The following is a 22889-nucleotide window of genomic DNA, read 5'->3' as shown; positions in this document are numbered from 1 at the left end:
CCATGTAATTTTTATCACCTAAAATATGTGCCTTGGCTCAAAAAGGTTGGGAAACACTGTTCTACAGTGGTGTGGCACTTGTGGTGTGATGAGGTAAATCCATGGACCTAAGTGAATCAATCTTGTAAAACTGTGATTTTTTTTTCTAGATGTATGCAGTTTTTCTCATAAATTTGACTTTTTTTCTTGTAAATTATTGAGTTTTTTCCTTGTAAATCTTTAGGTTTTTTCCTTGTACATTAGTGAATTTTTCCTTGTAAATTAGTGAGTTTTTCCTTTTGAATTAGTGAATTTTCCCTAATTTTTCCTCGTAAAATTTTGAGTTCTTTGTAAATTAGTAAGTTCTTTACTCATAGTTTTATACTTGTTACTTGTAAATCTGTGTTTTTTCTTCGTAATTTTGTTATTTTTCTCGTATATTTTTAAAGGTTTTTTTCTTTATAAATTTGTGATTTTTTTCTTGAACACTTTTGAGTGTGATGTGATTTTTTACATCAGCGTTGTTGATTATAATGTCACTCTGATAATGCACACCTTAAATTTACAGCGAGTAGGTGATAATAGAAGAATATCAGTCATTTACAGTATATTTTAAATAGATTATTATTGTCACAAGCTGGTGGCTGCACAGAAATAATCTGTGCATTGAAAAATAGTAGCCACAATTTAAAAAAAAACAAAAACTCTAAAATATTGAAATAAATGCAAATAGCTTCTACTTTATGTCAATAAATGTGCAGAATTGCAGTTGCAACCTGTTGCCTGTTGGTGTTTGCCTCCTGCCCACGGAAAGCAGGGAGGATCATTATATATATGAGCTCTCTGGAGGACCTCCTCTAAACACTGACAGGAGCAGAGAGCTTCTCTAATTGATATTGAGTGGTATGAGAGGAAGGGAATAAGTTAACAGCCGTCCTCACTCAGTAAACGAGTATTAATCACTTCCGTCCGTCTCTCTCGGGACGCGCTGATCGCTGTGTGCATCCTCGGAGGTGTTACTGTCTATATTAACTGTGGACTCAGAGGCGTATAGATCTGTGCTCCCCATGAGCGCCTGCCACGTTTGTTTCACAGGAAAGATTTTCTGCCTCCCACTGCTGGTTTACTTCACATTTTACTTGTTTTTTCCGTTTTAAGCATCTTTTCAAGATGTATATACTGTATTTTTGAATGGAGTAAAACGGCGCCTATAAAAAGTATTTGTACATATGTAATTTTGTTGTGTTTTGTTTGTTTTGTTCCTTTTTTGAGCACCGGTGATTGGACAACTGGCTGATTATATTTACTGGCCTGACATAATGTTGGGATCTGTGTCATTTCAGCAGGTTTTAGTGTTACAATTACAGTGCACTGAATGAAAAAATAATTATTATTGAATCATTTTTTATTTTTTAATCTCGTATCAAGAAATCCACATTAAATCCCCTTTGATTCAGTTAATAGTTTAATAGGCACAATATTTAAACGTCTTACTTGTATTTTCATCTATAGTACACAAAAATGAGGTTAGGTTTATTTTAACTATATCATTAACTATAAACATTTTCCATTTTTTTCTCTTAAATTTGTGATTTTTTTTTTCTTGTACATTTGTGAGTTTTTGTAGGAAATTTGTTAGTTTTATCTCGTACATTTGTACAATCTCGTACAATTGTTTTCTTGTAAATTAATATTTTTTTCTCATAAATGTGTGCATTATTTCTCATGAATTCATGTATTTTTTCCGTAAATTTGTGATTTTTTTCCCGTAAATTTGTGAGTTTTTTCTCTAACATTTTTTTTTTTTTTTCCCGTAAATTTGTTAATTTTCTCTTGTACATTTTTGTAAATGTTTTCTTGTAAATTATTCGTTTTTCCTTTAAGTTTGTGCATTTATTCTCATAAATATGTGATTTTTTTACGTAAATGTGAGATTTTTTCCCTGTAAATTTGTGCTTTTTTTCAGGTAAATTTGTTCTCTGGTACATTTTTCAGTTTTTTTCTCATGAATGTAAGGTTTTTTTTAATGGAAAAATGTGTGCATTTTTACTCGTAAATTTGTGAGTTTTTTCTTAGAATACATATGGAAAATGGAATGGCAATTTTATTTTAATCTTGTATCAAGAAATCCACATTTAATCCTCTTTGATTCAGTCAGTAGTTTAACAGGCACGGCACTTTAAAGTTTTGCTTATATTTTCATTTATAGTTCACACACAAAAAAGGTGAGGTTTATTTTCCCATTTTAAAACATGAACTCTTATTATTTTATATTTGAGAACACACAAAACTTTAATAGTGAAATAAATTTTGCTTGAATGCGTCTTCAAAGTAACGACCGGATGATGATAAACTGGATATTTATGTGAAATGTTGTAAACAGCACCAATTTTCCTTCAACCAGGACAAAACAAGAGTAAGTAAGTAAGCGTCCCTGCTCCAGTGATCCGACTACAGCTCTTAGTTTACCACAGCAGAGGCTCAGAAACTAACGGCCCTCGGGGGATTCACAGCTGCCCAGAGCCATTTTAAACGGCCGAGGGAGGCAGATATTGTTTGTGAAGGTCAGGGGGACTCGAGGGGCAAGTTGAGAGGAAAGTTCACTTCGTACGGAGCAGAGCAGCTCACAGGGGGGACAGTGAAGTACGAGCTGGTCTTAATGAACCCAACAGCAGAACCAACAGTTCACAGGGCCTGAAAAATTACATCTGAGAGCGGGAAAACCCTCCGATCGGAAAACATCGTCCCTGTTCTGTCTTTATGACACTCGAGCTGTCAGCCAAGGACTAAAGCATCTTTCTGAGTCCGGCTACACGGCTGCCGTCTTCTCTTTTTTTTTTTCCTTTTATTTTTATACATTTCATTTTTTCACATAAATCCGTAGTTTTCTCTCTTAAATTTGTGAGTTTTTTTCCCCATAAATTTGTGAGTTTTCTCCTCATAAATTGTTAGTTTTCTTTTGTAAATTTGTGAGTTTTTTTCCCTATAAATTTGTGAGTTTTCTCCTCATAAATTGTTAGTTTTCTTTTGTAAATTTGTGAGTTTTTTCCTCATACACTTTTTGATTTTTACTTGTAAATTTGTGAGTGTCTTCTCGTAAATTTGTGATTGGACCCCCCATAAATTTGTGAATTTTTTTCTTCATAAATGTGAGTTTTTTCCCTCATAAAATTGTTGGTTTTCTGTTGTAAATTTGTGAGTTTTTTCTCATAAATTAATTTTTTTCCTCATAAATTTGTGAGTTTTTTCCTCATAAAATGTTTAGTTTTCTGTTGTTAATTTGTGCGCTTTTGTCCTCGAAATGTTTTTTAAGGTTTTTTCTCTTATAAATGCTTAAAAAGCCTATCCAACAACTTATAAGAAAACATATGTGGCTTAGGTTTTTTCTTAATGAGCTGAGCATCCCTCCCCTGCTCGTGTCCTGTCTGTAATAACAACAACCCTAAAAAACACAAAGTAAATAAGTAAACAAATAGAAACATACCACTCATTTTCACCTTGAACAAGCCCTCCTTCACATATTCTTCATTCTGTATGTTTCTCCCCTTTCCTCTCTGTTGTCCTCCGTCCCGGCTCAGCATCGACGTTTTTTTCTCTGCGTGATGAGAAGTTTGACTTCCTGCTGAGATGAGTTCCAGGGTGATCAGGGCGATGTTTGTCGGATGTCTGATTTAGTCGGAGAACACGATCAATCGGATCCATGCGCAGTGACAAAGCTTTTAATTATGGTCGGCGACCACTGTGGCTTGTTTACCTCAGAGGTGCCTTCAGTCTGCAGCACGAGCAGTAATTACAGCTCTGCCTTCAGCCACTCGTTTTAAAAGAAGACATTTGTTCATATTTTTTACTTATTGATTAAAACCCTAAAGCTGAGAACATTTAAATGAGATTTAAATCTGCAGCTGCAGCAGGCAGAGACAATCGAAATATATTTCCTAATATTCCCATCTATAACTGCTCTCTACTTTTATTGTAGTTATTGCCTTTTCAGTTAAATAAATGCAACAGTTAAATATTGAAGTTAGATGCTAATGGAGCTGAACATGTAGATGTCAGGCTTAATTTTTTTGTTTGACACAGGCATTTTAAAGATAAAAAAAAAATACCTGCACACAGTTTTCTGAGACTTTCTCTTTTATTTAATGTAAATATGATGTTTCAACCAAAAAAGGTCACCTTTAGGTCAAGAAAATGATATTTTTCCTTCAGCTAATGATTGCTGTTTTTTTCTAGTAAATTTGTTAGTTTCTCTTGTAGATTTTTTGAGTTTTTTTCTCCTGTAAATACATTTTTTTTTGTTCTTGTAAATGTGTACATTTTTTTCTCACAAATTTGTGAGTTTTTCCTCTTAAAATTGTTGGTTGTCTCTCGTTTCTTCTCGTAAATTTGTGTTTTTTTCTTTTTGATTAAAACCCTGAGGCTGTGCACACCTTAATGAGCTTTAAATCTGTGCAGCTGCAGCAGGCAGAGACAATTGACCTATATTTCATAATATTTCCATGCATAACTGCTCTTTACTTATTGGAGTTATTGCCTTTAAAATGCTCATGGAGCTGAACATGCAGATGTCAGGCGTAGTTTCCTTGTTTGACACAAACATTTTAAGGATAAAAAACTATTCCTGTACACGGTTTAGAAAAGTAGAGACTTTTTTAGACTGATGACCCACTAGAAGTATGAGAATGTCTCAACCTGTATATTTTTATTTTGCTGTATTTGGGATGTTTTGTGGGCGTCACTTTTTGGGCACTAAGTTACAAAAATAGAGGGACAAAAGCTCCAAGAAAAACATGAAACACCAAGCAGACAAAGCTAGTTTAAAAAAAATTGATTTTCCTGTCATTTCTGTTAAGGCGGAGAGAAATTTTTCTCTTGTGTGTTTACAAAAAGTAAGTGATAATTCCTGAATAGTATGTGTTCTATAATAAATTACTATTTAATTATGTTAATTGAGTTTTAAGAAAATTAAAATGTACAATGAACATTAAAACATGAACATCTCTAGAGTAAAAATAACGAAATTAATTAAATAAAGTAGCCTTTTATATTAGATAGCAATCCATTATTTGTCAGACTTTCAGTCCCACTAATAATTCACTAATCATTAGAGTTAGTAAGAATATTTTTATTATGACATTAAATCAAAGACTTAACAATCAAAACAAAAGCAAAGCCTTCCTACCAACAGTGTTTATGATGGAATACAGCAGTAGAAATGAGCAGATATCAGCTTTATTTCTTCACCATTGAAAGTATTTGGATTGTTCCATTACCCTTTTATCTGGGTAATGTAGACATAGTGTGGCTGCGGCTGGCTGCGTGGACTAATTGCTGTGTTCATGAAGCTGTCAGACGGAGTCATGGAGTCTGGCTGGCTCGTCCCTGTGAACCCGAGCTGCAGTACGGAGTGATAAACAGCCGGCCTGCTGCTGAGCTGCTCTGTGCTGTGTTTGCTGATCGTCCTATCTGAGATCACACAAGTTGTTATGAGGCAAAGCTGCCACTTATCACCCAGGCACCCAGCGGTCCTGAAGGGGTTCAGGAGACTCTGCTCTGCAACAGCAAGACCTCCACAGACCCTGGTGAGAACTGGGCAAAGGGCCGGGCCACTAATTAGCTAAGAGGACTTTCTCTCTTAATTAATGATGGTGATGCTGATTGCTGAGTTCTAAAGCCACCAGAGGGAGAGATGTTTAAAACACAAAGAGAACCTTGTGTCATATTGGTGCACAATGTGTTTCCTCAGTGTTTGAACTGCTCCTCTCAAACATTAACTGGTGCTCCATTTTTTAGAGGGTTGGGATCAGGGACAGGGAGTCTTTAGGGGGAGATAGCAGGTCAACAGTAGATGCAGCATAAGGCGTGTTTCCACTGAGTACTTTTTGAGTACTTTTTGTTAAGCGGCTGTGTGTTTTGGCTCCACCCACTAGTTAGTTCCCCTCGGCCTCTGCTCTCATACAGGTATTTTTGTAGCGGCTAACCAACGGAGTTCCAATGTGACAACAGACTGACGCGGCAATGAGTGTTGCCAACTTAGCGACTTTGTTGCTATATTTACTACTACTACTACTATTCAGACCCCTCTAGCTACTCTCGCGACTGGCAACAAATCTAGAAACTTTTTCTGGTGTTATTGGAGACTTTTTGAGACTCGTTCCTACTTTTCTTAATGAGTAGCAGGCTCTGTCCCAAAGCACTCACAAGCGGCCCAGTCCCCCCGCAGCAGTCTCTCCCAACTGCAGTCAGAGCAGGAGATGTTAGCGACAGCGTCCAGTCTGCAAATGAATCTCGCATGCAGAAAATTGCTACCTCAACCGTGTCAAATCAGCGTTGATTAGTCAGTAGCGGCTCAGAGGGTACCTACCTGAGGCAGGTACTTTCTGAGCCGCTAACTGGTGAAGTTTGCCGGATCTTGGGCGGACCTAATAGAAACACGCCTATAGAACCCGAAGATAAATCTGTGATACAGCACAGCTCTGTGTCGAGTTGTTGTAGTCATACATTTGTGTCTCATAAGTTGTTGGAGCAATATTTGGGTTGGTGCCATTTGTGACATAGATTTGGTGCTAAATTTGACCATTTTTGACCACTCAAATTGATAGAAAATGTTTTAAAAATTCTTCAAAAAAGACCACATTAAGACAACAATAATTTGATGGACAACATAGAATAATCCATGCTGTGATTTGGTTTTAATAACTTTTGATATTTTGGAGATTTCTGCATTTTTTGGCGATTGTATGGCAAGCATTTGTGTTGTGTTGCCTGCTGAGAAAGCCCCTTATTGTCCATATAGTGTGCAAAGACAGGCTTACAACATTTGTTACACAGATTTGGTGCTGACTTTTAGCCACTTGGGAATTGATAAAAAATGTGAAAATCCTTCCATAATGCCAAACTTTAGACACCAAGATCTTGAGGAACACCAGAGAAAATCCATGCTGTGATTTGATCTAGAAAAACATTTGACATTTTGGAGATTTCTGCAAAATTTGCATTTTTTTTGCATGAGATGGCGAGCTCTTGTGTTGTGTTGCCTGCAGAGAAACCCCTTAGTGTAAAAATGGGCTCATTGGATCCACAAGAGTCTCAGCTTTCCAGTCAGACCCGATTTATGCAGCTCACAGATTGGTTAGGGGCCCCAATGTGCAGAGATGCAAAAAATTGCTCCAAATTGATTGGGATTTGCATAAAGTGGGCATCACTATAAGAAGGGGGACTTGTGGGAACCCATACAACCCATTTTCATCCAGATATCTTGAGGTCTTCCCAACATGGTTGGTACCAGTTGATTCTGTACGTCTTCTAGTTTCATGTGATACCTTCAGTGTTAACCCACTACAGCCTCAAAAGAAATAAGTCGGTTTAGAACCCAGCTGAGTCCTTGACCTTCTCACCATCATCAATGAATAGCTCACGATTAAGTGTACGAACCGTCCTCTCAGAGCAGCGAGACCCCCAGCCTGCAGCTTTCTCCTGCTCAGTCGCACATGAGATTGATCACCTCTCACCTTCCACCACTTTCTCCTCATTAATTGAGTCCAGAAATCCCATCTCTTCTCAGATAGCCTCTGAAGAGTCCTTCTCCGTACGCTGCCAATGACTCCTCGGAGCATTGAGAGCGTCTGCCATCCTTGGCTTAACAGCAACAGCTTTTTTTTTCTTCTCCTTTTTTTTTCTTGCCACCATTGAGGATACAGCTGTAAGAGGCTCCTCTGGAGGGTTGTTAAGTCGAAAGCATTCCCTCACAAGGTCATCGCCATCCCCCCATCCAGGTAAAATAAATCACAGGCAGCAAGACAGACGGCCACTAGTTATGTGGACGTGATATGTGGCTGTTTGACACCTGCTCAATTTACTCAGTTCCTGTCATGTGGTGGAGAGTGTCGGCAGGGCCCGGCGTGTCAATTTAAAAGTGCATGTAATCACCATATCCTGACAGATATCTGCAGAGCTAAATGGCTCGTCCCATCGGAGGCTCTTTGGAGGGATGGGTGTCGCTGTTGGGTGACGCAGAAATGTGCGTGATGAGACTTCATCAGGGAGTCAAAGGCGTCTTTTTAAAGGGGCTTTTTCATCTCGTCAATGCATGAAAACACCATAAAGTAAGGTGCAAGGTGCCGGTAATAATGGCTGTAAGGAGATGACAAGTTGAGATTAAAACAGGCTGATATATATATTTTATATGTGTGTGTGATACTCACTGAATAATGCATTTGAACATGGTTCACATCAATCCAGTGACCTGCGAGACCACGCTGAATTTACTATGTAAATATATTGTGAATTTCCTTGGTCAAGGGGATCACAGCTAATGTGCTCTTATTTCACAACTGCTTCATGCTCCAGCATTAAGATTACAAAATTATCAAAAAAGACAACGTTACCAAAAAAAGAATTACATAAAAAGATGTCAAATAAATAAGAGATTAAAAAAGAAACAAAACTACCAGAAAAGTCACAAAAATACAGAGAAAAACAAAAAGTTACAAAAAAAGATGTCAAATTTAAGAGATTAAAAACAGAAACAAAACATGGTTCACATCAATCCAGTGACCTGCGAGACCACGCTGAATTAACTATGTAAATAAAGTGCGAGACTGTGTTTCCTTGGTCAAGGTGATCACAGCTATTGTGCTCTTGTTTCTCAGCCGCGTTGTGCTTCAGCTTTGGAATTACAAAATTTTCCAAAAAAGACACAAAATTACCAAAAAAAGACACAAAATTTACCAAAAACAGCTGGCGAATAAAAGAAAGATTAAAAACACACATAAAATGACCAAAAAAGACACAAAAATGACCAAAAAAGGCACAACATTACCAAAAAAAGACACAAAATTTACCAAAAACAGCTGTCGAATAAAAGAAAGATTAAAAATAGACACAAAATAACCAAAAAAATATGTCAAATAAAAGAGAGGTTTTAAAAAAAAGAAACAAAATGACCGAAAAAAAGCACAAAATTACATAAAAAGACACAAAATTACAAAAAAAGACACAAAATTGATGAGACAAGTTGCGGTTAAAACAGGCTGATATATATATTTTATATGTGTGTGTGATACTCACTGAATAATGCATTTGAATATGGTTCACATCAATCCAGTGACCTGCGAGAACACGCTGAATTTGCTATGTAAATAAAGTGCCAGACTGTGTTTCCTTGGTCAAGGTGATCACAGCTATTGTGCTCTTATTTCACAGCCGCGTCGTGCTCCAGCATTGAGGTTCACAGCTATAGGTGCAACGGGTGTGATAAAAATGTGACGGCGAATGTGATTTGCCCACGTCGTGTAGCGTGATGCAGCCGGGAGTCGGTGACAAACGAGCACATTATGAAAAGCTTCATCTCGTGGCTTTGTTCTCGGCTCCTCTCTACCATTTGATTGACTTTCAATTTCTCTGAAAAATAAGGGGTTAGTTCCTGTGTCTTAAGTAAGATAAATGAGCGCTCTGCCTCTTAATTAGCATAAACCCTTGTGAAATGTGGGCAGAAGAAAAGAAACGTTATGCTTTTAGATTTAGCAATTTGGAGGGATTCTGAATATTATTAACCCATGTTTAAGTTTAACTGGGAGCTTACCAGTAGGACCAGCCCTGCTGTCCTCTCTCACACACTCGCAGCATCTTAATCTTGGCTGAACCTGCAGAAAGGTGCTTCAGGTAACATAGCAGAGCCCGAACACCCCGAGGCACTTTTAATTAAAAGCGCCATGCTTGTTTCCTGCCTGCAAGTGTTGGTGTCAGCGAGGAGGAAATCTCCCTTTTGTCCTGTCCAGCTCCCTCTGCAGACAGCAGGCAGACAGGTGGCGTTGCTCCGAGCTTCACACGTAGCTTCTTACAGACAGAAAGGTGGGAAGAAGACAAAGTCTGAAGGAGAAAGAAGACAGAGGGAGCACGGGGAGCAGACAGATGGGCTGTAGTGACGGCTACGTGCACGTTGGAGATGTTTTTTGGGGGAAGAAGTGCAGACTGTTGCTGACTGTTTTATGGCTTTAATGGTTGGACTATTTTCATTGATCATTTCAGTCAATTTCTAAGAAGAAATGTACGCCAAATATTCTCTGGTTTCAGCTTCTCAGATGTAGGAATTTGCTGTTTTTTGTTGTCTCTGTATATGAATATCTTAGGTTTTTTGGGCTTTTAAGTGTCATTTAAGGTGGGAGGGTCAAAGTAACGCTGGACTTCCATGCAAATAAAAAGACAAAATTGCCAAAAAGACACCAAATTAGCAACAAAAAAGTCACAAAATTACCAAAAAAGACACAAAATTACCAGAAAAATATGTCAAATAAAAGAAAGATAAATTAATCAAAATTACCAAAAAAAGGCACAAAATTACAAAAAAGAGACAAAATGAAAAAAGCAATGTGTCAAATAAAAAAAGATTTAAAAAAGAAACAAATGACCAAAAATAACAAAGTAGTCGCAAATGACCAAAAAAAGACACAAAATTACAAAAAAGACACAAAATTAGTTCAAAAAGAGACAAAATTACAAAAAAAGATGTCCTATAAAAAAAGATTAAAAATAAACAAATTACCAAAATAAGTTGCAAAATTAGAAAACGAGACACAAAATTACCAAAAAACGACACAAAGCAAGCAATATACGTCCTGGTGGCCTTAAAGAAGCTGTAGTTGATATTTTTTCACTATTATTTATAGACTTAAGAGTTAATCGATTCATTGGGACAGTAATCTTTGATTAAAGTCGTCATTAGTTGCAGCAGTGGCTCCGTGGCTCTGTGTACTCGGAGGTTACAGTCTGAGGGCAGGACGGCCACTCTCCCCTCAGCCTCAGATTACACTGGCTGTCAGCCAAGGATGCATTAAATATAGAAAAAAATGTGCAACAGGTTTACACACTTTATGTGCGAGTGCTTCAATCTGCTGTGGTTGGTGGTCACATGTCGCTGTGCAGTTTGTTAAAAATCTGGATATAAAATTCTCTGTTGTTGGTGTAATTTATTCTCTTTGATCCCCTCTCTGAGATTTATGTCCCATTCAGAAGCACTGAAGGAAGTTCACAACCTGCATAATTTAGTTTTCATTTAGCATCTGCATCCCGTCTTCTTTTTCCTTTTTCCATATGTGAAATCTGGCTTGGTTTTTGCTTCTTTCCCTAAATATTAACCAATATTAACATGTGAAAAAACAAAAATAATGTTAAAAAATATACTAAACATTTTCTTTGTCCTCTTTTTTCTCTGACAAACAACAGAAATACACACCACAGCCAACATCAGCTCCAGACTTCAATTGTCTCCATCACCTATAATAAAGCCGGACTTTCATAAGAGTACATACTAATTTGATTACAGGTCATAAAGGCTACCTGTAAACCAGGTTAACCGTTAACCGATCATTATCTGTTAAGATACAAGTCAGTAAAGTCTGGGCCAGACCTCTTTTCTCGTAAATTTGTGAGTTTTTTCACATAAATTTGTCAGTTTTTTTTCAAAAATGTGTGAGTTTTTTCCTCATAAATTTTTGTTTTTTTCTAGTGAATTTGTCAATTTTTTCTAGTAAATTTGTGAGTTTTTTTCTAGTAAATTTTTTAGTTTTCTACTCGTAAATTTGTGAGGTTTTTTTTTGTAAATTTGTGAGTTTTTCTTTCGTCTTTTTGTCTCACCAACAGTCGACCCTCGTTAACCGATCATTAACTGTTAAGCAACAAGTCAGTAAAGTCTTAGTCAGACTTTTCTGGTGACATAAACTTAATAAAAACACATTTTTTAATAGAGGAGGGCTACAACATCCCTAATTCCTGCCTCTTCAACCTCTTCCCTCGCGCTACTTCTTATCATAATTATTTAAACAAAAGTAATCTCTATGTTAATACTACAGTTTCTTTGTTAGTCCCCCCTCAGATTCTGCTGCCCTTGTTGTTTCTGCAGACTCTCTCCTCCACCCTGAACACCTTTCTCCTTCCTTCCTCTGAAGGTTTCTCCTTCCCTGTGCAGTCTGTCCCTGATAATTGGAATGAATTTTATCCTCCTGACATACATTAAAGTGCCACTGCAGGAGCGCGCCAACGCTGATTAATAGTTTGAAATTGAAACTTTAAGCTCCCACCTTGCACACACACCTCTCCCTGCTGCTGTGACCAGAAACAACACTATCACAGGACACGCTGTGCTCACACTCCTGGATGTTTCCATCCCAGGCTGCAGGGATCTCTCTCTCTCTCTCTTTCATGTGTGCATCACAGCGAGTCTCACCGAGGGTATAGAGGCGTATGCTATGGAATCATTTTCTGCATAAGTGTGACAGATTACGGTCAGAGTGGCACCTCCTAAATGTCACCCTGTGTTTAAAGGACAGCCTGGTGATGAAAGTTGAGGAGCTGGCTGGTGGCCATCGCGGGGCTATGACTAACTCCTGGTGTCACGGAGCTGATTGAGTGTGTGTGGAGGTGAGATGGCTCACCGGGCCACATGACTGTCAGCCCGTTAACAGGACTGCACGCCGCGCCACGCTCCGAGCTCTTCCTTTAGCTCTGCTCATGCTGGAAGAACCTTCAGAAATCAATGAGTGATGCGTGTGAGCAGCAGGAGGTGGAAGGTTCGCTTCTCCACCTCCACCTGGCTCCACTGACTCTGTGTCGGCCCGTGAAATGTCCCCCAATTGTTTTTTTACGCCCAGTGTTTCTGGGACAAACAGCCAGAAGGCACTTCCACACTGGGAGAGATGATTTTATTCACATTTCCTTCCCTTTTTATAGCAGGTGATGTTTTTATCTTTTTGTTTTAACGTCAGTTTAGATGCCACATCTGCCATAACGGGCACCTTACGAGTGGGCTTTTCTGTCTTTTTTTGTTTTATTTGGCCAATAATACAGGTAATTAAACCTATTGTTTGTTTTTTCACTATCACGTCTTAAAAACCTCTCCTGGATTTGAGTTATTTCCTTGTAAATTTGTGATTTTTTTCTAGTAAATTTGTGTTTTTTTTCTAGTAAATTTGTGTTTTTTCTAATATATTTGTGAGCTTTTCCTTGTAAATTTGTGAGCTTTTTCTCGTAAACTTGAGGTTTTTTTTAGTACATTTGTGAGTTTTTTTCTCAGAATATTTTTTTTTTTCTCAGAATAAAAACACACACAAAACATAGTTTTATGCTGTATTGCTTGTTGAAATGAGTCCTAACATGTTAAGGAGGCAGAACGTTAGTTTAAGTTGTTGTTTTCCATCCAAGCCAAAACTTGATGCTCACGTTTTCAGATTTATCAGGTTTTTATTATAATCTAGGTGGTTTGTATTAGTGACATGTGCTTGTTGTCTTGTGTATTATCATAGTTTAGTCCCTTTTTTCGGCCTCTTTGGTCTTTTTTGTTGTTGTTTGGCCTATAATACATGGAGCTCAGCCTATTGTTTGTTTTTCACATCTTTAAAAACCTCTCCTGGACTCATCTAAGCATCTAAAAAATGAGTGGCAATCATAATGGAGTATGCAATTTTCTAAAGCCACTTTTTTGATGTATTTATCATGTTTACTCTCTCTTAACCACGTTGATTACCTTAATTACCTTGACTACCAAGACCAAATGGAGCAACCCATGAGTCTTATGCGTTAGAATACTTTTGAGCAGTAGTATATATATATAAAAAGTATTTATGCATGTAAAAAAACATGGTAATACTTGATAACATTCCACCTCTGGTAGTTATTTAGGAGTGTTTTGGTCTTAAAGCTCATGAATTTATGATAAAAACAAGCAGTTTTGTGTTGAATCTTGCTGATTGATGGAAGCGATTGTCAGACTGTGGTAGAAAGAGACGAAACATGAACAAACCACTGTGTTGAAGGTTGTTCGGGCCGAGTCACATGATGAGAAATGACATGTTGATTCTCTTCAGTCGCCCAAATCACAGTTATCACACTTACTCTGACGTTATGTAAGCTGGTGTTTAAAAAACGCTGCACATAAACTGTTATGCAGTAAATACTGTACAAGGTCAGAAAACAATTCCACCTTGTCAACATTGATCTGTTTTCCATTAATAAAATGTAAAGAAACGGCCGTCCTTCAAAGCTGTATTTACTCCCTTTACAGTGGGAGAATAATAAGAAGGCTTTTTGTCCAGGCCACTACCAGTAAATACATATGTTGGAATTTAACTAAAGAAAAAATAATGTAACCTTGTCCAGAGTTAAAATCCTGTCAATTTAGATTAGCAGTAAAATACTAATAAATATTAAAAGATTGAATACACGCTACAAGCCCGTCTGTAGCTGCATTCTGTCTGGTGTAAAAGTAATAAAATAATAAATGTGACATGTAACAGCTGGGAAATGGATATGAACTCTTCCCATGGTATGGAAAATACAGACTCCAGACTTACAGTTTTATTTCATAAAAAAAATAAAATAATTTTGCTGATTTTCTGAAAGAGTTTGTACTGATTTAACCAATATATCTGGATATTTATCTTATTTTTTCACATTTGGCTCGTGTAGTTTTACTGATTAAGTTGCTGCAGCATACTGTATCCCCTTTATTTAATTCAAAGTGAGGTAATGGAAGATATCATGCGATCTTACACATAAGAAGTTTAATTTATGAGTGATAAAATACTATTTATGCCCCAAGCTGATCAAAGACTCTGCATCGGGGCAGATGAAGGTTTTTTTAACTGATCGCTTTCAGCTATTGATCTAAATTGAAATTGATCAAATAGATGATTTCGCCATGTATTTACATAGCATAACTGTATCCCAAATTAGACACTGTTCGGCTAAGATTCTATCAAAATTTCGCATTAACTACTAATATAAATGATCATGTTATGCTTCCAATTAATTAAATGGTGTGAAACTAAAGTCTAGCTTCTTATCTTTCAAACTGTATATAGTTTTAACCGTGTACGGTAGGTTCGGGCTTACCAGAGTCATCAAAAGTACGCTAACTCCGGTGAATTAGCCGTGTGCTTTCTGTATCCCAAATCGGACACTTGAATCTCTTCGCTGTAAAACAATGGGGGTTGCTGTGTTTTTCGGGGGAAATTGGATGTTTCTGGGTAAGCCAAATAAATAACACCGTTATCAGCCATCGTTATCAACACACCCAGACCGTACTTCTGTCTTTCATAATAAAATACAGTACAGTAAGTAAAAAGATACTAAAAAGGTACTTTTAAGATCATCGCCTGAGTGTAGCCCAAGCATTGTTACTGCTTTCTCTCATCAGATTTACTTTCGTATTGCAATTAGACATGCATATCTCCATGTACATTAATAAAATTTCACATGTAGATTGTTAAAAATGTATAAATCAATTATACCTCCACTGGTGGTGGCGATCTTATTAGAAAATGACCGTGAAAACACTGGAAAGTGCGGCATTGCAGATGTGTCCGATTTGGGATACAGTCTCTATAATTTCCAATTCAGTTCCGTTATTTAGCTAAGTCGCCTCACTAGTGTGTTCGACAAAGAGGAAAAACTGTTAATGTCACTGTCAGTTTGTTTTTAACTCCCTCTCCTCTTGTTCTTCCACAGCGTTCACCATGATGATCATCTTGGCTCTGATCCGCATCGGTAAAGGCACCGGAGAGGGCCGCCCGCCTGTCGCCTCCTTCTCCGGCGTGCCCAACCTGTTCGGCGTGTGCGTGTACTCCTTCATGTGTCAGCACTCGCTGCCCTCGCTGGTGACACCCATCTCCGACAAGAAGCGGGTGGGCTTCCTGGTGCTCTTCGACTACGTGCTGATCCTGTGCTTCTACGTGCTCCTCTCCTTCACCGCCATCTTCTGCTTCGACAGCGCGCTGTTGCACGACATGTATACGCTGAACTTCACGGACAACTGCAACGTGTTGGATATTCCCGTCTTGCGTTACTTCCTGGGCCTGTTCCCAGTTTTCACCATCAGCACCAACTTCCCGATCATCGCCGTCACGCTCCGCAACAACTGGAAGACACTGTTTCACCGGGACGGCGGCACCTACCCGTGGGTGGTGGACCGCGTCGTCTTCCCCCTCATCACCTTGGTTCCCCCGATCGTTGTGGCATTCTGCACCCACAACCTGGAGTCCCTGGTGGGCATCACCGGAGCATACGCCGGCACGGGGATCCAGTACATCGTCCCGGCTTTCCTCGTCTATTACTCTCGCCGCCACTTGCAGCCCGTGGTTGGCCGAGACGCCGTCAACAAGCATCGGTCTCCCTTCGGCCACGCCTTCTGGGTGTGGTTTGTGCTGCTGTGGGCCTTCTCCTGCCTCATGTTCGTCACCGCCAACATCATCCTGACTGACACCAAGAAATGAAATTCCAAAAACTCTCCAAAAATAATAAATATATATCTATTTGGCCAGTCTCTCTGTTCCGAGGCCTTACTTGCTGCTGGTTGGACAGTGTGCCTTTTTATGGGACTTTTGTTGCGTATTTTAAATGTAATTAAGAGTAATTTATCAACATTTGTTGAATGGGACCAAATGTCAAAGTGTTTTTGTTCCATCCAAACAGCTGGAACAGTGCATGACAGCGATGAAAAGGGAACTGAAGAGGGTCATTTATTAAACGGACGATTCGTCAACAAACATGAGGACGGTGTGAGTTTTTCACAAGGATTTGCACAAACACAACTTCATACACAGAAGTTCAGCGGGCTTTGAACAAAGAAGGTCACGCCAAGAGTTCGGAAAGTTACAAACATTATCATAACCCTCATTTCTGGAGTTCTGTATTCTAAAATCCCAAACTTTAGGGGAGGCAGGGAGGGATCCTCTGCACCTTCAGGGCCGGATGTTCCGATAAAGACGTATTAAAGCAATCGGAGGAGCGGAGTAGTGACAAGAAGAAGAGCCTGTCACATCCAGACTCGTGCTCTGTTGCTAAACTGCTCAGCGTCCACGTGGGCTGATAATGAAATTGAAACAGAAACCAACAGAAGAAGACAAACGAACGGGTCGGGGACGATCACTCTCTCACGGCTGACGTGTATCCATTCCTCAGCGGCGCCTGCCTTCCGACCTCCTCGTCCCCCTCGTGAACAATGAACCTCGTCAGTGACAGATCCGCTGACAGATAGGCCTCCAGGAAGAGCTCCATCTCTGTTTATCACCAGTCGCTCGTGCCTGTAGTTCACACACAGGGCATGTCTCCCCGTCTTTTACTGCTCAGCACCCGTTCACGACTCTGTCAGCCTCGTACTGTATCTATCACGCAGCCCAACGCCTGACAGCGTAACGGTGATGTACAGTGCACCGTGGACGCCTTCAGTGGCCGAATGTGACCACAACGCTTCACACACCGCCCATTGTGCTGTAGTTTAGTCGTGCTGAGTTAACTGACACCTTGCTGCTTCCTGTGCCTTTGTTACTGCCCTTCATCTGCTTCTTTTATCATTTTTAGAATCCATTATTATAAGTGACATACTCCTTAAAAGGTTGGCACAAAAAAGCACATTTTCCTACTTAATAAGCCCTGTGGGTGACAAAAGTTTGTTTGTGAAACGGCATTTAAAGCAGCTAAAATGAACTTTTAACTGGTTATTAAAAACTCTCAATATAACATTGATGCCTCTATGTGACCTACATGAAGAAGCAAGACCATCAGCAAGAAGACTGGTTATTTCTGTGTAATTAATGCCGGCCACGGGGCCATCAGGTCTGATGAAATTAGACGAAATCATGCAGTTTTACAGAAAGTCCTGCAGTTGCTGCGGACAGACTCAGATCTGTTTTTTCTAGCACCTTTGACTTGCACGGACACCATGCATCTGAATGCACGGGCCGTTTTGCACGGCCCGCTGGAGGGGAAGGGAGGTACAGAAGAACCAAAACCAGGACTGAGCAGGGCAGACTGTCAGACCCTGCTGCAGTAAAATGGGAGGTTTTCTAAAGGGAGTCTGGAGCTCATGGAAACACTCGCTTTTGTCCACAGGTGCCACCAAACTCCACACACAATAAAAGTTCATTTAAGCTGCTTTAAAAAGTTAATGTTTGAAAAATGAAGCAACTTTTAGCAAAAAAAAAAAAAACAATGTCCTCTGACGTTCCTCTGAAATTTTCCTCTGTAAATTAATAATTCCAGAGTGAACAAGAGAATTGTTTCTGCAAAGAAAGCAAAATTGTATTAATCTCCAGAAAACCAGAAAAGATGTATATATGCAGTCATGGAAAAAAATATTAGATCATTGTTTTCTTCAATATCTCTTTCATTTTAATGCCTGGTACAAAAGGTATATTTGTTCGGACACATATAATAACAATCAAAAATAGCTCATACAAGTTTAATTTAAGAGCTGATATCTAGACATTTTCCATGGTTTTCTTGATAATAACCAAAATCATTATCAATAAAACCATGGAAAATGTCTAGATATCGGCAAAACAAGGGTGGTCTAATACTTTTTTCCATGACTGTATATCTTAACAAATAAAACCAACTAGAGCACTGTTTGATTTTTAAAAAGAATCCGGGTAGAATGACCCTTAAGTTTTAGTGTTTAGTGTTTTAAGAGTAAACACATAAACGCATACTTATCATCATACTTAACTGATGTTTATGATTTAAATAATCAATAATAACAGTATTGGCCCAGTATCCATCCCTACAGATAGAACAGAACACCAGAGATTAAATGTTAAACTTCTCAAAAGTTTGCAGACTCATAAGAGACAAAAAAAAAGTCTAGAATTGAAGCTTGAAGCTGCTGAGGCTTAAAAAGCACTGGATACTACATTTCCCATAATGCAGTTTTCTTTTCCTTAGGTCATATATGCATCACAACCTTCCACACTCTGCTTGGAACACATTTCTTCTCTTTATGTCCCTTAAATGGCTAAATTAATGCTGCGAATGACAAACACACTCTGCAGCACCAACCCTGGTTTAAACAGGCCATTAAAATGCTGACTCGGTGTTACAGCGTACAGTAGTTCAGCGGGTTGTGCAGCAGTTACAGTGGCTTTTTCATCAACTACTGAAATGCAGCTTAAATTGGAAGGTAATGTGCTGTGACTCGCGTGTTGTTAAAGACACGGCAGTGGTCAGATTTGCACTGGTGCGTCGTAGCGTTGTTGTAGCTCCGCTGAAGGTGACAGAGGTGCTGCTGGCTTTACTGCAGCTGAGCATTCAGCTGGACCAAACATGGACGAGCTCTCACAGCTTTTAGAGCATCTGTAGTTTATTTATCCTGCAGGTTGTTCGGTCCTGCACGAGTAGTTTTTGTCTCTGTCAGCTTTTGCTCAATCTGCATGCACAAAACCTTATCATTATGTCATTTATATGTTTACATTCCTAAGTTGGTGCAGTTCAGTTGCAGCTCTTTTTCTCCTCTTCAACACTTTTACTAGATCGATATTTGTATTTCAGTCCGGAGTGTTTGTGCATCTGTGCGAAGGAGAAGAAGTGAGATGTGTTTCTGATGACTCTTGTTAGGAGTTGTGAAATGTGCCTTTTTTACGGGCACCATTTTCTCGCCCATTTGTTTTTTTTTCCATCAGCTTGCCAGACAAACATCTGCATGTAAGCCATTTTATCCAACTGACAATCAGTGTGTCCCCGAAATACTTTATAATCGTTGTTGTTCTTATTTCATTTATCTTCTTTTATGTTGTTGTTGTTGTTGTTGTTGTTGTTGTTGTGGCTTGCCCCTTCAGTTTTACTGTATTCTCTCTTCTTCCCTCCATGCTCCTGGTATTTGTTTACAATAATTTGGGCGGCCTGGTTCTCTCCTTTCTGTGGATGTTTACTCCTTTAATGGATGCTGTGTTTGATTTTTAAGAATCACAAAGAAAATAAAGGCTTTATGTTCATCTGAACCACATGATCCTCCATTACTTACAAGGAAGTGAAGTTTTCTTACAACCTTGGTTTTCTTTTGTTGTTTTCTTTCATGCCTATCATTTATAACACTTAGTGGCTTCACTGTGAAGACGGAGGACAAAGGGACTCAACAAAACAAATGTGTCACATATTTTTAATCCATTAAATGTCCAATTACCTGCTTTCAGAGTGTTTTTGTGAAACAGAAAACATAGTTTGTGTTTTGTCTCAGAGCTTTGATACATTCAGTATGTTTTCACCTCATCAAAGCTTATTTAAAACATTTTGCTCGTCTAAAAATGTTTTATTCAGTGTTTGATACTCCTCAAAAACACTCTGAGGAGTCGGCTGCTCAATTGTAGCGCTAGCTGATAACTTCCATGTCCAAATATGGTCACTTCTCCTAAAAAACACGATGTGAAAGGTCAAAATGCTTCAAATTTCCACAAACAAATGGGTGAGTTTATGCATAGAAGTATATGAGAAAATTACGCAACTTCTCACTTGATTTATGACCTCAGTAAACTTTCTCATAATGAGTTTTTGGTATAAATTGTTAGTTACAAGTCTTCTTTAACACAGCATGATGTTTATTTAGTAGATTATGGTCACAATTAAATTAAAAATAGCAAAAGGAGGATTTGAAGTTTTCATTGAAGTAGCCTTTTACTAGGCTTAACTAAGGTTAAGAAGATTATGGACGCTGACCAGGAGCCAGTTGAAGTCAGGTTGTGAGCACAATAAATAACAGTATTGGCCCAGTATCCATCCTGTATATCCCTACAGATGTGCGTTAACTCATCAGAGCTAATTTAAAACATTTTGCTCGCCTAAAAATGTCTTGTTCAGTGTTTGATTCTACTAAAAGACACTCTGAGGAGTCGGCTGCTCAGTTGTAGCACTTAGCTCCACCTTCATGTAGTACAAATATGGTCACTTCAGGCTCCAAAAAATAAGATGGGGAAGGTCAAAATGCCTCAAAAGTCTACAAACGAATGGTAAGTTTGTGCATAGAAGTATATGAGAAAATTAACCTACTTCTCACTTGATTTATGACCTCAGTAAAGCTTCTCATGATGAGATTTGGGTCTCAATTGTTAGTTTTCAGTCTTCTTTATTACAACATGATGTTTATTTAGTAAATGATGGTCACACTTAGAGTGAAAATAGCAAAGGGATGATGGGATAGGATATCTTGATGCTGACCAAGAGCCAGGTGCAGTCAGGTAAAGGTGTTGTGTGCAGAGTGTGCTTTCAGTTTCAGGGTCTCGTCTGGTTTCAAGTCTGTGACGTCATGGAGGTAATTCCGTTTCTTTTATACAGGCGGTGGTTTAACTTTCACACGGGTGGGTGTAAAGTTCAGACGTCCACAAACTTCTGGCCACATGCACTGAGCACTTTCTGCCTCAAACTTGCAGGAATAACCTACTACATTAAATATTTAGTGATAGAGTATACATCTATAGTATCAGTTAAGAAGAAATAATTGCAAAACTGGGCTTTTAGTGAACACTTTGCAACTGTTATGCAACTAAATTAAACAAAATAAACAATAAACTTGACGATTATTATAGAAATGTGTCACTGGAATTCGACTCCAGAATAAAAAACACATTGTTAGTTGTGCTATTGAAGTATAATATTGGCAGAGTAGATATATATCTGATCTATTTGTCATTTTCTTTTCATGCAAGTAAGTGCAGTAGTTTATAAAATGTTTGTAATGTGTTGTTTTTCCACGTTAAAATCTTTAAAAAGGCTAAAATCTCCTGCTTCTATCTCATTAAAAATTGAGGATTTTTTCTGAAGTTTTCCTGCTGGAAACACAATGTCTCCTACTTTACTGTAAAGCTCATTATCAGTTGCTGCACACTTTTATAAGTTGCAAATTGGAGCTGGACTGATTTACTAATATTTGTGAGGTTTTTGTGACAACAGATTTTCAATAAGCACAAAGAAACCTTCAACTTTTCTGCAGATTAGTGTGAAGAAAAAAAACAACCTTTAGTATCAAACTCTGCACAGTTGAGCTCAATCATCCAGCTGCAGGAACAAGAAGAAAAACTAAAAACTTTCACTTCCCATGTTTTATCACAACCTGTTCACTAGTTTTTAACATATCCTGCAAACTCACACAACCATAAACTTGTCGTAGAACAGAAATAAGTGACCGAGATTATTAAAAACACGTCACTTTATACATGCAGCTGTGGTTAGTGATGCCTGGATATCCCGTAAAGCTGCTAAACATCTGGATGGTAAACAAAGATACCAAAATATGACCCTGGCTGCAAAAACTCTCCAGCAATCTTCCTTTTAGTTTCAATAAATCCAATTAAACGCTGCAGAGAGTCCTTGTTGAACATTCAAACAGCAGCCAGATATAAAACTCTGGCCTGTTTCCAGACAAATCCACTTCTGAGCCCGCTGCCAATACAAATGTGAGACTCACTGCTGGGAATTGAATGCATGAATCAGAGTCCTGTATCCAGTCATACTCCTACACTATTTCACAGTCTCACGCTCGGCAGTATTTGTATCTGCTCTCCAGGTAATTGGCATCTTTTTTTTTTTCTTTTTTTTTTTTTTTACACCTGTGTTCACCTCAATCTTCCCTGAAGCACCTCAGTAGTTTTTATTGACACAAGATATCGCTGGGTTTTTTTTTAATACTATCAAACCAAACCTCCTCCTCTGAATTCAAATCTCCTCAGCTGTGATTTAATTCCCCCTCTGCCTTTTTATGTATGTGGGGCGTGTCTGCATTTTGGGGGGCAGCGCTACAAATGGAAAATGCAAAAACTTGGCTCAGGTTAATTAATTCACAGTGTGTTTGATTGCAGGTTTATAGAGTTCAGAGAGGGGTAGTTGTGTGTTTATGTGTGTGTGTGTGGGGGGGGGGTACTCGCTCAACTGAAGCAGCAACTGAGAGCTGAAAGCTGAGATTATCTGCAGAATTAAAATCTGTAGTTCCATATTTACCTTAAAATCTCCATTTTGCATATTTCACTCCTGCCTATGTGACCATCTTAACCCCGAAAAAAGTATGTTTTCTTTCCGTTCTAAAATGTGACCAAATTTGTCTTAAAATGTTGATATTTGTGTCAAAATCTCTTTATTCTCCATGTGTCATTTAAAAT

At 38.5% G+C, this 22889-nt stretch overlaps 1 protein-coding gene across 1 annotated transcript in view; it reads left to right on the top strand.

Moving 5' to 3' along the window:
• Positions 1-18483, top strand: part of tmem104 (transmembrane protein 104) — a 95029-nt gene extending 76546 nt beyond the window's left edge. Inside the window, exon 10 of the mRNA XM_059348960.1 lies at positions 15481-18483. Coding sequence (XP_059204943.1) covers positions 15481-16244 — 764 coding nt within the window. The 3' untranslated portion in view covers positions 16245-18483. The remainder of the gene's footprint in view (positions 1-15480) is intronic.
• The last annotated feature ends 4406 nt before the right edge of the window (positions 18484-22889 follow it).

Source organism: Centropristis striata, chromosome 13 (assembly GCF_030273125.1).
Source record: "Centropristis striata isolate RG_2023a ecotype Rhode Island chromosome 13, C.striata_1.0, whole genome shotgun sequence".
NCBI lineage: Eukaryota > Metazoa > Chordata > Actinopteri > Perciformes > Serranidae > Centropristis > Centropristis striata.
This window is presented reverse-complemented; position numbering and strand designations above follow the sequence as displayed.